This window comes from Parambassis ranga, chromosome 15 (assembly GCF_900634625.1).
Source record: "Parambassis ranga chromosome 15, fParRan2.1, whole genome shotgun sequence".
Taxonomy (NCBI): Eukaryota; Metazoa; Chordata; class Actinopteri; family Ambassidae; genus Parambassis; species Parambassis ranga.
Window position 1 is genome coordinate 13975747 of NC_041035.1, and position 17684 is coordinate 13993430.

Here is a 17684-nt window from a genome sequence, read left to right on the forward strand (position 1 = left end):
CTGCATGTGGAGGAATGATCAGTGCTGGGGAGATCATGGTATGTAAGGATGTAAACATTGCATGTTCTGTCGACTTAGTGGCAGACTGGCACACTTTACTTCTCCACCTCCATCCTGTTTGTCAGGATTGATTAAAAGCTGTTCAGTGTGTTATTGTTTTACCAGAAGTCACTTTTGTAACTGGCAGAGTGGTGTCAATGCAAAAGCTTGACATAGTTTGACAAGTTTTTGCACAGTATCAATGTGTTGAATTCCCAGCATACCTGCTCTGGTGTTATCACTTGTCCCAGGTGGGTGGAAGGAGGCGTGTAGGTGTGAAGGATCAGTTGCAAAACATGGTGAATGCAAGAAAATGTTCCTGCATGTGGAGTAGTTTGTGAAAAGTCAATGGTGATTAATTGTTCTGAACCATAAGTGTGGATGCATAGGTGATTTATTATATTGTAAATACCTTTTTAGACATGTTTTTGTTTCTAGACCTGCAGCGCCATCATTTTTTAAGGCAGTTTAAGCTGCCAACGGTGGAGGTTGTAGTTAAGCTGCAGCTCATTGAGCTGTGGTGATTAGCACATCTTACAGCTTCTGCTGATTGGAAGAGTTGAGCAGAGTGCAGAGGCCGGTCAGCGTTGTAATGAATTTACAGAGAAATGAACAAAAGAGGAAGAGGGACACACACACATACACAGACTCACAGACACACATAAACCTTTGTCCATTAATTTCACTGATTTAATTCCTTCGACAGTCACCTCATTACCACTGTCTGATAGCTATCATTCATTCGGCTTCTTCCTTTATGCGTCTTACTCTCTCTCTCTCTCTCTGTCTCTCCTGGTTGCTCCCTCTTCATTACAGAAAAAGAAGATAAAGTGCGTTCTTGGCCGTTTTTCAACAACTCCCTGTCAGGATTGGGGAAACAACCTTCATTCTGATGAAATGTGTCTTCATAAAGCTTTCATACTTTCTGTGTATGTACATAGATTGTGCAGGGTCGAGGCCATTTGAGAGAGGCATCTGCTCAAAAAGATTGTGGATTCTAATTGTTCGGTATTATCCTTTGCTGGGCACTGTTCTTCCTCTAGCCATCCTGAATTAAGTTTTTTTCCTTGAAGCATTGTTCTCTCATGTTTGGGTGATTCTATTAACCTCTGGAAACAGGTCAATTGTTATTATAGTAGACTGTGGAGCTGCAGTCTGGCTGTGAGGCAGAAACTGAGGGCGGTTTCCTTTATGTTCGTTTATAAGTGAACTTCTGCATCCTACTTGTTGCTGGTAATGAACGAACTACAGAGCACTTCCTGAACAACACATTTAGGAATGTCTTGTAGTCAATCCAGGAAATTAGACACTACAAATCAAACCCATCCTGATGTTCAGAGTGAATGTTTGAAGGCTTGACGTGCTCAGTCGTGGCCCAGACCTCTTCCTCTTTCCTCTCTGTGTTGGTCACAATGGTGTTGTCGGTACAGGCGAGCACAGAGGGCTGCTATAAGCGGGTCATGCTGACTGTAAATCTCAGGTTTGTATTCTGAGAAGTTGTTGACACATAAACCTATCTGTATGCTGCCAGGTCTGCGAAATAACGCTACTGTGAAATGGTGCAGAAATCAAGAGGAAGCAGCTGGTAGGAAGATTCACTTCTCTAATAGATGTCGACAGACATTTGTCTTTTGGCTTTTCACCATCAAGAACAGCATTTAATTAAAACCCCACACAGGACATAGGGGGTTAAATGGAGTTTGCATCAGAGTTTAGACAAAATAAGACAGCCGTCTAAATACTTTAATTATTCATACACCTGAGTTTTGAAAGTTCGCCTGATTGACAGGAGGTGTAAGTGTTTTAATGGTTTAACGAACAAGTGTCTGTTTTTTAAACAAAGAGCTGATGCAACACGGTGGTAAACTTTTGTTATTACTAATTAAAAATTGATGCCTTTGAGTCTAAATAATTTGAAAATCACACAGAATGTAAACCTTTTAGAAGTGAGGGTTGTATTTTGACATTTTTAAGATAAATAAATTAGTGTTGTCACTTTAGTGATTGCACTCCTGTGGGTTGGTTGGTCCACCTGGACCTCTCTTCTAGCTTCCCACCAACATGTACTGAGATGATAGATGGTGTATGAGAACAGGAAGATGCTGTGCAGGTGGTTCAGGGCAACTTGTAAAACCATCATGTACCTTTGCTTTCTTCAGGCGTTTCAGTTGTGGGTTTGTCTGAAGGGCCGTTGTCAGACTGTTCAAAAGAAAATCAGCTTACAGCAGAAAAACAAATCGAAGAAGATGAAACCAAATCTTTACTATTTTGCTTTGCTTTAAACAACAAAAATTGTTTCCGGCTGCAATGTTGAAAGGGTCCAACATGTGATATCTTCATTAAATATCACATCCAATATTGAAACAGTTCAAAGAAACTTTGTGAAGAATAGTGCATTTCAAAGAGGCAGGATTAAATTCACAAAGGTTTCATCTTTTTGAGATTCTGGCATAAAACGAGCTGAGCCGGCCTCCCTGTGGACCTAGAGTAGAGCTTTGAAAAACACAGTGATCCCTCTGAATATGACCTCTTCTCCTCAGCTGTAGTCTCCTAAGCTGCTTTTTTACAAGCTTGAGTCTTCAGAGTCCAGTCTGAAAGTTGTGTTATCAAAGGCTGGTGCTGCTAACAGACCCACAGAGGAGGTGGAGACAGACGGACACAGCCAAGTGTGAAACCTGAGCCCTTCTTTATCAGAATTATGCATGAGCTTGGAGAATAAGGTCCTTTATAGTCTACAGTCACAGTGCTTGTGAAGGTGACTCCCCGACCTTGTACTGTAGGCAACACAATTTAGAAGGGAAGCATTTAAAACAGGAAATTGTGTTTAAAAGAGACGACGAATGGAGATGCATTTCTCTTCGCATCCTTTGTAGGTCATCTGTGCTTCCTGCTTTAATCACTGCTGTCTATAAAAGCCAGTCCATTTGTGGCCTTGTTATTTCCAGAAACCCTCAGTCTGGGCTCGTTACCCCACTTTTGACCAAGAAGAAAGGATTAAGGAAAGGATCATTTGTTCTTTCCTGCACTTTTTATCCCTGTTTGACATCGTCTAAAAAATATTCTCTTCAACTACCTGACAACTGATTGTCTGAACAAATTGTGCCCATTGTGTACTGTTTGCAGTACTGCACAGGTACTGACACAATGTGTGGAGCTGCTTTGTTTTGAATGAGCAAGAGACTGGAAACTTGCAAATGTTTTACTACTTTCTTTTGTATGCAAAGATAAGGCTTCAAGTTGAGATGTTGCATCAGCTATGGAACACAGCTCTGTCAGAATTATACACAAGATAAATACATTTTGAGATGGGAGATAAAGGCGATAAGCTTGCAGCTGACATTTTTAGTCTGTCAAAGCAGCTGACAATTTCATCTGTTTGCCTCATCAGACGATGGAAACATTTGCTAGATGTGTTTAATCGTCGTCGTTTAAAGGTTGAGAATTTGTGTGTGCAGTTGGACGTGAGCGCATCGTCTAAAATAGTGTGCCTGTATGTTTGTGTGTATCTGTTATGTTTACATGTGAGAAGCAGGGGCAAATAAGAACGGAAATGGAAGGAAGCAGATTGGTGGAGAGTGCAAGCAGTAGTCCTCCATCACCATGGCAACTGGTCCCAGCTAAGACACATGTTAAGCCCTGAAGTAATTCTAATTGATAGCATGTCATGAATTGTGTAAGTGATGAGTGTGCCAGACATAGTGTGTCTGCAAAGATGTTCCATGCTAATCAGCTAATATTAGCATGTTTACAACCTAAACCAAGATATTAAAAACTTATCAGCGTGTTTCCACTGCATGTGTGTGAGCAGTGGTCTCTTTGTTTGTCTTTAGACAACAAATATAAAAATAATATTTTATTTCTAACCGAAAGAAAATGCAGTATTAAATTTTTACGTTAAATTTAATCACTTATTTGATGCAACTCACCTGAAATGTTAGCTTAGGCTGTATTATATCCGCTGGAGGACTGTTTGGGTTCTGGGTGTCTCTGCACACTTTAAAGCTGCTCTGTGTGGTCTGCATTGAGCAGGAGGGAGGCTGTGGAATTCATTAGAGGCTAATACAGCAGATTTTTACACCTCAGCAGTTTAATGGAGGCCATACTTTCATGTGTTCATAAAAACTGTCACCACAGAGCTGATTTCTCTCTTCACAAAGACTTGTTCAGGTCTGAGGCGCGCACAGCTCCGTCAGGCCTGGTGTGAACTCAGCATTATGTAACTTTGATTGATTACTCATTAAGGAGCCATGCGAGGCTTTAATACCAACACTCAATGCAGCAACAGCACCCCAGTGGCTGTTTATCTGAGTCTCTGATGCAAGCACTGAGTGGGAATCGAGGATCATTACAACCTCAAAATAAAACTTGACTGTGCTGAACACGCCTGTGTCGCTTCCTGGGTAATGATACAAATATTGTGACATCGTTTGATTTGGAGTTTGGCCGGATGCGTTATGTAACCAGCTTGTCCTCCTTTCGTCTCCTGCCAGGACAACTTGATTTACCAACTTAAGATGCCAAACGGCTCACAGCCCCCCATGCTGCTGACAGAAGTAGCTTTGCTGTGCTCATTACGCAGAGACTAACATGAATCTGTCCTCCTAATCTTTCCCTTTGTGGGTTTTCTTCTTATTACCATATCTTACCTTAGTTGACCTACAACAGCATCGTGCGTTGGACAGATTGCAATGACATTTGGGACACTTGATTGGGTTGCAGAGTTGGACCGCTGTGGATCAGGCTTCCTGTGGATACTCAGATTTGGAGTATTTAGATATGTTGGACACCTAGTTAACAGGGCTCTTTGTGTCATTTACCTTGAGCCATTTGTTTCATTTGTTGTGCAACACTGAGTAGCTGAATAGTACGTGTCTTTAAAATCATCCACATGAATTTTTGAGGTTTCTTTGCAGAACTTTTATTGAAACTAGATGATCAGTGTGTGTCACTTCCCCTGTCAGTGGTTATTGTCTGTTTTGTGTAAAAATCTGTACAAATAACAAAAGTCCAGCTTTGTGTTGAGCACAAATTGCTAAATTTTATTACAAGGCCCCATCTGTTATTTGTGGTTTGTAACTGAACAAAAGACAACGTCCAATCAAACAACAAAAAAATTATAAAAATCACAATTTTGCATAAAGTTCCTGATTTCCTCAGTGACTCACTCACTGCACTTATTTACAATCACCCCTTACTCGGCACACAGGACGCTAAGCTAACAACACTAGTGGTCAAATTTGTGTGTGATAATGCAGCTTGAGAAATAGAGCTGGTGTTCATGTAGCTGTGCATAAGGTAAGGTGGGAGTGGACACCAAGCTTATGGCAAATGGCTGAAGCTGGTATCAAGAAGTTTAAAAAAATCTGAAGCAGCACAAAAACCTCTAAATGTTAGATATAAGGTACGTTATTAGTTATAATAAAGATGGCGGTGTACATTTGAATTACTGTACACCACTGGTGATAGAAGCAATGAGGTGTACTATGTTTTTTTTGAATTTTTCCTTTTTTGAATGTTTTCCACTGACTGAAGCTTTCTTTCCATCTCTTACAGAATGAAAAGCCTCTGGGTCATTCAGCAAGCCGGTCCAGCAATATATCAAAGGTGAGCAAAGCCCATACAAATGAAAAACTCCAAATGAAAGCAGTGCAGCCTTGCTCTATCACAGAGGAAAAAGAGACAGCATAAAGAGAAGAGGACGGCAGAGCGGCGAGCTGTGGAAACATACAGAGATTGACAGAACAGATACACATGCAGTGGAGAGAGAGCAGATAGATAACCTGCTTCAATCACAGCCACCTCTCTGATCAACCTCTGTGACTCTCTATATTTTCTTCCTCTCCTCTCCTCCCCATCGCTCCGTCAGGTAAAGCTGCACCGAGTGTGGCTACAGGGTTTCAGTTCTTGTTCTCCTGAGCCTCTTAGAGGATAAACCCTTTACTTGTGCTAATAGACGTCAGGGTCATTTCATCACTAATGGACGGCTTCAGCAATTATGTTTGATCCACAAGCTGCTCGCCGTGTAAACGAGATGGAAGTTATTGTGTCTGAGTGACAAATGTACAGATCACTTTCAGGGTTAAACATAAATACTGTTCTCCAACACAAACTGCCAGTGAGGCGCAGCAGTCACCGGATGCTTTATTATTTATTTAGTTTCTTTATAGTGTTGATTAATTTTTAATTTCAGTTCGTTTCAGTGGTCCCGTCAGTTGCTGCATTGTTTAGCACATTCACAGTACCTTTGCAAACATGTGAAGCCCAGGTTTAACATTGTCCAAACAAATTTCTAACCTGCTTCTTTTATAAACACCTGTAATATTAAATGTTTACAACATTCAGGTGAGATTATAATTCTGAAAGCGTGGTTGTCTTGTGATAAAGTCTTCTTTAATGACCAGTGACCTTTAGAAGCTCCTGATTTCTGCAGTAATGAAACTTATGTTCACAGGGAACAGCTTGATGACATTTGGGGAAATGTGCTTTCCTGTTGACAGGCAGATGTGAATATCCACACCACCATTTACAGCAACTGCTAATAGATTAGCATGAAGACATGACAGCAGCATCCACGGGTGTATTTTGTAAAACAGTGTTTTTGTGTCTGTGCAGAGAGCGACCTGTTCATGTCTGACTTCAGTCTGTCACGAGTCACCACTGAAGCATGTGATGCACAATAAATATCCTGCTGTGAGCCTGTGAAACTGAAACTTTCTGTAATAACAAGAAGAAGAAAAACATATTACATGGCAGAAATATGTTTGACTTTAGTAAGCAGATCAGAGGTCAGACACTGTAAAAGACAATTAAGATAAACTGTGTGTGACAGCTCGTCTGTCTGAAGTGACAAGTTAGGCATTGGATCCTGATCGATCCTGTCAGGGATCAATTATCTGGAGCTGCTCACGTGGATCCTGCTGCTGTATGATTGTGCAGCTTTCCTGTAAGCAACAAACTTAAACTGCTGTATCTGTAGAGCTGTTCACTTACTTACCATACTGAACATCAAGTGTGAACAGGGCCTCATTTCTAAGCGTAGGGGAGGGAAATTCGTCAATGCATTGTGACCGAACGTCCTCTGACAAAAGTCTTTGTAATGGAGTGATGCACATAAAGTATGAACAAAGCTTTTAGGTTTGATAGATTTAATTAATAATCAGCAGTCTGCCTGCCAGCTGACATCCCCCTGCTCATTTCTGAAGGGAAATGTGACTGACGGGCAGGTTTTAAATCAGTTTTAATTGTTCATCGGATACACGAGTCTGCTGGGAGTCTCAGCTAAACAAAGTGACAGAAGTGGTGTGAATTTGTAATAACAAGACAAAGAAATAGTTCAATAAACTCCTCAGGGAAAACAGAAGATTTAACAGTGGATTAGTATAAGAGCATAATATATTTCCACCTTCCTGAAGCCACTTTCCCGACAGCGGCTTCAGTAAGAAATACAATCTTTAAGACTACAGACAACAACTTTATGCATATATGCATTTATAAGTCTTGCTGTTCTCTGTAGTATTGGCAGGCTGAGATGAAAGTTTTCCAGCAATGACTCAAGTGTTCCATTTTATTTGGCTTAAAGTTAAAAAATGTTGCAAAGCTAAGTAACACACAGCTGATGAGGCCTTCAGTGAACTGACACGTGTGTTTTTGTCTGTATGAGCTGCTGACCAAAGATTTGATGCGTGATGTTGACTGACACTCGATACTTTTCATTCATTTCCACGTGAGCTTTAGTCAAAATCCAAAACAGGGACACCGAAACAAACACATGGCAAGCTGAATCATATCAGCTTGTGTCAGATCAAATCAGGAATGAATGTGCTCATATCCAATTGTTGACCTACTTAAAAGATTTCTGTCTTTATAAATAACCGCAGCAGCCCTCGGCCGTACAGGAATATTTCCTAACATCATGCAGTTTGGCACAACTGTAGAGAAATCAGTTCATTCTGTTAAAGCACCTGCATGGAGTTTTAGTGTAGACAGTCAATGAACTTTTTTTTTACTCCATCTTTTACCTCTCTGAGAAAAATACATCTAGATATCCACCCACCACACAAACACAGAGAGAGAGAGAGAGAGAACACTATGGTAACAGGAAAACAAGCTGAATTTGGCTGATGATGTTGAGCTTGTCACTGTGGTGGATGAAGGTGTGTGGTCCTTTATATAAGCTCATGTCCTCATCTGCTCTGTTTGATCCATCCAGGAAAAGTCTTTTATCAGACTTTTGTTAAAAAAAAGAAATGTGTCGAAGGCAGATAATTTGCATTACTTGTTAAATGTAAAGTCGGGTGTGTAGTGTAGAAGCCGCTCTGGAGGCTTGTCTGAGTGCAGAGTGTGGGCTGAGGATTGCCCGCCTGTTTGGCCTGAGTTGGTTTTCCACTCGGTGAGGTCAGGAGGCTTAGCCGTAGCCGCTTCCCTCTTTAGCACAGTGCCAGGGAGTTGTGCGATGCCACCTACACTGTTTGAGAAGGAATTAAAGTATTACAGTCCTCATAAAGACACAAAGCGGTGACTCGCTGCTCGCTGGGCTGCAGCTGATAGGCGGCCAAACATCTGGCGGTGCCCAAAAATTCAAGCTGCTGCAGTTTTGCACCATTTCAAGGTCCATTGCTGCCGTGCACACCCTGGTTCTGTCCTCCAGATCCGTACAATGTGCTGCTCTGCTGAAACCAGCCACTGAGCCATATGCTGTTAGCTTCTTTCAGTATTTTTACAGGTTTGCACAGTTTGTTCCTTTGACAGCAATGCAGGTAATTAACATTGAAGAACATATAAACACTGATGGAAATGCCCTTTATTTCTGAGGAAAGCTGATCATAATAGCTGCCCTGTTATTTAAAATTAAGCCCATTTGAGGGCAGCCAGGGCGCCACCTGATACATCAGAAGTTCACATACTCAGTGAATGCACATAATGTGGCTCATAAATAAAAGGATTTTACTCTTTGGTTGTGTTTCAGATTGCTGGTGTATATTAGTTGAATAATTGGAAATATCTCATTTAATTATTAATAAGAAATAAAGTCCTGTATTTTTTATTTAGTGGGTTTAATATAATAAAGAATATATTCTCTCCCTCCACTCTGAAGCCTGTCCAAGTTGTAGAGGCAACTGCACTGATTCCCAGTTTGTATGAGCTCACAAGGTCCCACTGAAGCAGATGGATAAGCATGATTTAAGAAGTCTGGAGTGCCAGAGGAAATGATTGGCCAATCAAATCCAACAGCTTTCCCGCCAGCCTCCTGTACAAACTGCTGCTAGCAAATCACCCTGAGTAAGACTTAAATAGTGTTTTGTAGTTTGTCAATAAGAACGGGGGAAATGTTTTATTATTTGACTTCCGATTCGATTTCCTGGAGTAGCTCAGGAAAAATAACACATTGATGTTTTGCAAAGATTTTCTTTGCACTTCATGTTTCTATGATTATATAAGATGCTAGTATGTAATCATTGTAACTAGCCTTTGCTCTTAAGCAATCTGCTTTTTTATTTCATTGTCATGGCTGATGAGAGCTTGAATATCGTGTCTGTATCTGTATGTGTTCTGCTCCTGACACTTGCTGTTCTGCACAGCTGACAGCACTGACGAGCAGCATGACCCTGTGAGATACTTACAATAAAAAAATAAATTTTAATTGTGATTGGCCCGCTGGTGCCAGCGTAAATCACTATGTTTTTAGTGTAACATTGCCTCTTGAATTCCTCTTAACTTAAGTGGTGTGGCTGCAGGGCATGGAGAGTGAGACACACACATTTCAACAAGTCCTTACGCGGAGAAATGATTAGCTTCACTGCACAGAAACTCCTATAAATATCCTGTAAATGAGTAAAAGGCAGACTACTGTGTGCTCATGTAGCTGCCTGGAATTGTAATGGGATGTCAGGATGCAAGGCTAACAAATAGTATATTTTCTCATATATAAGTCGCACCTGAGTATAAGTCGCATACCCAGCCAAAGGATGAAAAAAAGTGTGGAAAATACAGTATATTGAGAACTGATGCACTGCAAATATTCACAATACTCTCTCTGTAAGTCACTCAAATAACAGTTAAAATGTTTCCAGAAAGTTCATTGAACTCTCGACCACAACGACATTCATTTTATAATCAACCCTCTGAAAAAAAAAAACCTTCTTTAGAAATGTTGACCCTTAGAAACCACATCATTACAAATGGTGCAGTCAAAACTTTGATGACTTGGAGGAGAGTTAAGGGTCAGGGGTGAACTTTGATGCCACTCTCCTGTATTGGTTTCCTGCTGGCAACTTGTCAACATCAGGTGCGTTCACACAGTCTGCCCAGGCTTGTTAGAAGCCTCTCTCAGGAAGCCAGTGATCCATTGCTGCTGCAGGTTTTTAAAGGTTATTCTGTGAAAGCTCCAATGGTCAGAAAATGAGAATCTGAAGGTGGAGGTTATGAAATGGAGGCCAACTGCACACGTGAGAAATGAGCATGAAGACATGGATACATGGATTTAACATGGATAATTTATGCACTGTTAAAGTGTGCATGAGTGCTGAAGGAGAGAGGTTAAACAAGTGGTTATGATAATGAAACAGGAGATTGTTTCAGCACACACAATAAATAGGTGTTCATTAGAGTGGCTATGTTGTGAGGCTGGTTTATATCTAATTAGCACATCAGAGCAAACTGAATGGGTGGATGTGTGAATTCTTTTCACAGTTAAGAGTTTCCGAAGTAAAACAAAGTGTTAAGGCCGCAAGAAGAAAAAAAAAGAATCATTAAAATCTCGCTGCCTGCAGTATTTTTAGTTATCCATTAAATTCAGGCAGTACTTCACTGATCAAAGGTCTTCATCACAGGAAACAGGAGCAGATGTTTAATAGAAGCCTGAAGAGTCATACAGGCTGTTAGCAGGAAGTTAATCATTACTACCTCCACTGTGGTGTCGTCACCCTGTCATCAGACAAGGCTGTGGGCACGAGATGATAAGATGAATGATTAACAGCAGGCAGCAAGTCGGTTAGCTGTGCTCCTGTAGTGTGTTTGTTTAGATTAGCTCTCAATGATTTATTGTTGTGCATACCACGGTGAGTAAAAGTGACAGCGGTAAGTGAACAGAGGATTGTGTGTCATGGTGATGTTTTGTTTGGCCCAACCCATAATTTCTTACCCAATTAAATAGTTAACTGATTAATAAAAGATCCTGATAAGCCATCCTTGGTGAACTACTGAGGAGCAACGAAGCACAGGGGATGGACAAAGCCTGTTTTTATGAGTCAGTTCAGAAGCGACGGTTAGGCTGTGTGTTCATGTACAGACAGGAAAAAAACAGGCTGAAGGGCACAGTTGGGCATTGAATTTTTTTATTGATTGGTGTCAGCCCATGAGCTATAAATTTCCCCTTAGTTAGAAATGAAATCAATAGGTAATTAGTTTCTCATTGAAATTACCAGGCCTCCCTGTGTCTACGTTAGCAACCTAAACAGCATCAGATCCCGCTCTCTGTGCTCCCAGGCTGTGCCGGCTGTCAGTGTGGGGACGTTTCACAAAACATATAGACATATAGAAAATATTTTATTACTCTCTTGCTACACACAGTGTAGCTTGTTTCAACATATCTCTGGACTAGTGCTTTTGAATAAAAGAAGTTTTTTTTCTGTGCATGAAGGCAGGCTTATCAGTGTTATTTCAGAAAGATTCACTTTCATTGTCTTCAAGAAAAGCAGATAATCCTGCTGAACTGGGCGGACTGTTTACTACAAAATGTAAATGAAACCTATCTTCTAATAGATGGGAGTTTTTAAGTAATCCTGGCTGGAAAAAAGCTGCAAAAGAGGATGCAGGCGATATATTCTGTGATAACAGCCTTCCACCTGCAGGTGCATCTGTTTGAAAATTCTCTGTGGAGACTGAACAAGTCTCTGCAGCCTCTCATCCTCCAGCTGTGCCTTTCTCCGCACCTCATTCTTCATAACTCTCCGGCACTGTCTCTTTGCGGCCGCCTGGTGTTTTTTGCCTGCTATGTGATGCACAAAGGCAGAATTTGCCTGGCACAGCTTTAATCAGATAGATGAACTGCCAGTATGTTGTTTCTTCTTTTTATCGTCTTGTGCATCAGTGTGCGACGTGCCTTCAGTCTTTGTGTAAAGAATGGACTCCGTCTGATAGCTTTTGCCACAGAGTACAGACATCAGAATAATACTTGGTCCTTCTTGTTGAATGATGTAGTCTTTAGTTTGCATGCAAGTCTCACACCTTTTTTAAACCATGTTGTACTTAATAGCTGTACCATTCTGGTGCTGCATCCTTCAAAGGCTCAAATCAGTCTTTCGTCAGTGTTTCTAGGGTTTCTTGTGTCAGTAAAGCCACTGACACAAACAAGAAAACTGCCATAGGGTCATGAGTTAAGACACAGCTAATGTCAAATCTGTTGCCATGGATACCTGAGCTCTCTCTGTACCTTAGGAGTCCTTGCTGCTGCTCATTTTGCCGTAGTCTTCCCCATAGATGTGTGGAAAATTGGCCCCTATACGATACAGCCAAATACTGCAATAGAAACTGAATTATCCTTTGACTTAACTGGCTTTTTCTGTTCCTCAGGCGGGAAGCCCGACTTCAGTCAATGCTCCCTGCAGTTTTTCCAGGACATCTGTGTCCCCGTCCAGCCAGGACATCTGCAGGTATGAACCACTTCAGCCTCGATTCATGCCACAGAAATAAAGTTACTGTCTGAGCTCCTGCTGAAGTTTTGTACTTGTTCTGTGGGGTTGGTTCAGCGTAAGCTACTGTAAAAAGGATTTTATGATAACACAGATCATCCACTGTTTTCATTCGGAGACAAAGCCCCCAAAACCTTTAATCACCTCTCTTCAAATTCCTTTATTTTCAAATGCATGATGTCTCTTCCATTTCTCTTTTTTGTCCTTTCCTGCACCTTCTCCTGTCACCTGTCCCTTTTTCATAAAAACACGTGCACACTTTTAGTCAGGATCAGGACTTTCAGAAGCAAACTGCAGTGGTTCTGCTGAATTCTAACGGTAAAACCTGTCAAGACTCAGGAGGTCTTTCAGTGACTACCCTCTGCGTAGACGCCCTGCAAGCCTCCAAACATACCAAACAGCACCGGGACTGGCTCTCCCTGCTTCGCCCATCCTCCGTTAACATCCGACCCAACAGCTCACTCAGGTTTTCCATGTCTCTGAACGATGTGGGTCAGCGCATGGACAGTCTTTGCCGGGGTCTCCATTTTATAGATCGCACATGCTCAGAGGGAGAGCTGGAGATAAAGCCGGAGCCTACACAGTGTCCTGGGTCAGATCGAAGGGCACACACACTCAATGGCAAGCTGGCTGCAACTCCAACACACCCGAATCTGACGCACACCCATCCCCACCTCGTCCCCTCTCTCACTAACAATTGCAAATACATGTTGGGTATCTCTCCTACCAACTGCTCTTCGTCTGACCCCGTTGTCACCACTCCTAACCCTCCTCTTCTTTCCAACACCCGCTGTCACCCTCACCCATCCCCAAGCTCTAACTTCCTCCGTCTCCTCCTTCCCTTTTCTCGATCCTCCACATCAGCCAGCCTGCAGTGCTCTGAGCTAGGCAGCTACACTTCCCATCTGCACATTACTAAGTCCTCTAGCGCCCTGTTGGAGGGCAGTGAGGCAGGGTTTACCACCGAGGATCTACTAGGAGATGACGACGTGTTTGAGGAGAGCCAGCCCAGTCCAGCTCCAATACCAGAAACAGCTTCAGTGGCTGTGCGGGGTGCTCATCTCGCTCCACTGTGCTATATAGAAGAGGACAGTGACTTGGACTGCTGCTCATCCCCTTTGTCTGAGAAAACGGGGCCACTCTCACCCTTTTCGCTGTCTGGGGACTGCTGCAGGTGGGTGACTGTCTGGATGGTGTAATCCACACCCACCCTTCCTGTGACTTGGTAATGCCTAGTCCACCCCTGTGCCATCATGTGGCAGTGAACCCCAGAGCCCTGTGGAGTAGTGGAGAGCTTCTCGTCCCGTAGTGTAACACAGCAGTTTTTATCCTCCAAACCCTGGATCTGTTACTCTGAAGCTTCTGGCTCATAGATATAGATAGTTTACACACACCACAACACTGTACACCTCCTCAGCTGTCCTCAGTCAACCCCCTGTGTGTGTGTGTGTAAGTGTGTGTGCGTTTGTGTCTGGAGCCAAAATGTGGCTTAATGTAATTTCATACCATCTAATTTCACTTCACTGTCATCCCAGTGCTCTGCCATGTTTTTTCATTGTGCTGCCGAGCTGTGTTTTTAAAATAATTTCTCATTGCCACTAGATCAATGAAGCAGTAAAGTGTCTTACATAGGCTGCAGAAAAATTGTGATTGATTTTGCTCATAAGCTTGAAGCTTTGCTGTAACAATGGGGGTGTGGGGCAATGTTAAGAAATGGATAGAGGGGCAGAGAGGTTAGGGTCGAAAATTAAAGCTTACTGTGTGTGTCAGTCTGAGACATGGCAGCCGGGAGTGAACAATAAACGGTGCTGAATCCATGTCTGTCTGATTGGGTCAACAGGGGCATCATCAGTCTTTGTCACATGACACGCTGCGCAGTCTTATCGGCAGGGCTGGGAAATGTTAGCTGGGACAGATTGTGAATAACATTTGATTACAGACGAGGTCACGGCTACACAGCCCCTACACAAAGCTTTCAGCAGACCTTACTAAGTCACCATGAACAAGAATTTTGAGCCCTTCTGGGTTACAGTATCAGTCTGCCAGCTGGATTGATGAGATGTAAGTCTGGAGAACAAAGGAATGCGTATTGTATCCGTCTGTCGGAGTTGTCCTCTCGGCTGTGGTCTGAGCGTGTACTGCGTTTCAGATTATATATCTTAAACTTCAGCTATGAGCTGAGAGAGAAACATGAGCTTAGAGCCAGCGAGGTGAAGGCCAAAGATCAAGAGGCGGATTGTTGGCTTCAAATAGCTTGTGTAGTCTCTGACTGCACACACACACACACGTTGTGCCAGGTCTCTGCCAGGTCTCTGTCAGGTGGCCTGAAGCATGAGCTCAAAGCTCAGGCTGGCCTCACCTGTGAAAATGGGTGTGCTGTTGTTTCTCCAGTGATGAATGGCATGTGAATGATTAACCAGCTTTTTTTCTGATGATGTCTCCGAATGGCTGGAACGCCTGATAAGAAATCACTTCCTTGTTTATACCCTTCAGAGACACCTGGTTGAACCAGGTGACATTCAGTAGTAAAGAGAAGGACACTGGACCCATTATATAACATTTACAATATATGTAATTCCTTCACTGTGCTCTTGGCCACACAAAGAAAGTCAGGCAGAGAAGGGAAAAAAGGGAGCAAAACGTGGGAGATGGCTTACTGCTGCTACTAATTGAATTGTGTTTTTTCACTGATCGCCGTGTTTCTGGCAGTGTCGAGCTTAAACTGTTCAGACTGAAAACCGGCTGAGAGCAAAATGCCTCAGATGTCACACTCTACTCTAATATCATCCACATGGAAATCTGTTTAGCTGAAAAGCAACAGAAAACAGATTAGTGTTGAAAAATTCATTTGAAAATAAATACACAAACATCTGAGGATGAGGGCAGAACGGAATAGCTGGAGGGATCTTAAGGCGACACTTCGAGGGAGCGCAAAGTGCAAAGGCTGGCTGAATGCCACAGGAGAGAAGCAGGAGGGAACAGGAAGAAAGCGAATGCCTCGGCAGGCCCGTGCTGTTGTCGAGCTTGTTCCCATCTCAGCTTGTGGTGCTTGTGGTTTTTCCCCAACTGTTTTGCTTCTCACATTTTGATGTTGACATACTCCAACAGCGCCTCTGCCATCTTAAAATTACTGTTAAACAGGGTGTGTTTGGGCTCCTCCAGGGATGCAAGTTAAACAGTGGTTGGACGGTAGCTACTGCTGCTGACACAAATACAGTTAATTTAGCTGTACATTAGTACAGGAGTACCATTTCATTTCATGATATTTCTCTTTGGAGGCTTGGAAAATCGCATTGTGTCCCTTTATTTTTCTGGAAATTAGCATCTTTTTTATTTATTTATATAAATCCACAGGCAAAACTATTAAAACACGTATCTTTTTGCACATTTTTACCTATAGAACATGGCTGGCCAGTTCTAGCAGCAGAGCATCCTCCACTCGCTGTTGTTATCCACCATTGTTCCGTGTGGAGGTGTAGGGATTTTTCTGTGGTTATCCCTGCCTACATAAAATCAGCATTAGAATAATTTGTCAAATCTGTTCATTTCAGTGGGCAGATAAAAGCATCACTGCAGTTCAGTTCCTTCAGGCTGATTTTGTTTTTTTAAATTAAAATAGGAATATAGTATGCGTGGGAAGAGAATCTGCAGTTCATCATCTTGTTATCCATCCAAACAAACACAAACAAAGCAGCCTATCCATAACCAACAAAACAAGCCCTCTCCAGAGATGTTAATTGTGCCTCTTCTCTCCTTTTAATCCTCCTTCCACCTCCTCTTCTATCTAACGTACTGTTGAAATGACCTATTTTTATCCTCTTTTGTTCACTTTTAATCTTGTAACGCTCTGGCCAGATCAGTGAAGTCTGGAAATAGACATTATCTTGCTCGCTCACTTTCTGACGTGTGGGCACATGTGGGTGTGCATGTGTTTCTTATCCTTCCCTGAACCAGGATAAAGACAATCCCATCTGAACACCCCACTCTTCTTCTTCTTTTTCTTCTCCACCTTTTTTTTCAGTGCTTTGTTTTGCTTTGTTTCTCCTCCCCCAGAGAGAAGTGCCACTGCTCTCTGCAGCTCACTCAGGGGAGGAGGCAATAGAAGCTGCTCTTGTTTTATAAATCCACCTGCCTGTATACAAATCAGTAGAAGTGGATTTAAAAAACAGATTCACACCCTTCCCTCCTGTATTTTGTATTTACATCACCTGCACTTTATCCTCACGTTACAGTCACCCTGTTAGTTGGGCTGAGGACTTAGTTTGACCTTTAATCAAAGTTGTGTAGTTGTTTATTCACTGAGCACGCTGGTCTGAATAGCCACAGCAAAGTCAATGTCCTGACATTGAGTCCTGCAGTCATAATGACTTTCTGCTCTCTCAAGTGAGGCGTGTGTGTGTGTTATAACAGCTTGACTTAGAGATAAAGCATTGCTCTAATAACCTTCTCCACCTCTTCACATCTCCACTGAAACTTACTGCATTGGCAGCCTGAAGTACAGGTGAAAGTGCTCTCACAGTCTGGAGTTTCATCCATCCATCCTGTCAGCTGTGCAGACTCACATCAGACACACACAGACAAACACACCCCTCCTTAGTGTGGATGACTAATAGCTCCAGCCGATGTCCTCCTCCCTGTCAGACAGTGTCCGATATGTGTGATCTCAAAAGGGAGCGGTGGACTGCTTCCACCAGTTTTTTTGTTTTTGTTAAACGATCGGTTCTTCTCACTGAAAGAAAAGCCTGTCACCTCCAGGCCATGCTGAGGTAACAGGCACCTAATCAAATGTTCCAGTTGTTTCTGCACTCAGAATAATACATACAACAATATGACAAACGCTTGTAAAACCACCATTTGTGAAGCTTAAAGATTCTGTTATGGTTATTGCTTTGGCCAATATTTACATTATTATTTGTCTAATATCTGTGTTTTGGTGTGAAGGGGTGCAATCTGTGA

At 42.3% G+C, this 17684-nt stretch overlaps 1 protein-coding gene across 5 annotated transcripts in view; it reads left to right on the plus strand.

The window, feature by feature from the left end:
* The window catches only part of marchf8 (membrane-associated ring finger (C3HC4) 8), a 63474-nt gene that overhangs the window by 38073 nt on the left and 7717 nt on the right, over window positions 1-17684 (plus strand). For all 5 annotated transcript variants that reach the window (XR_003671789.1, XM_028422680.1, XM_028422682.1 and 2 more), the window contains 2 exons: window positions 5593-5643; window positions 12610-12689. Coding sequence is in view for 4 of the 5 variants with exons in the window: in XM_028422680.1 (XP_028278481.1) it covers window positions 5593-5643; window positions 12610-12689 (131 nt within the window). In the remaining variant the exon portion in view is untranslated. The remainder of the gene's footprint in view (window positions 1-5592; window positions 5644-12609; window positions 12690-17684) is intronic.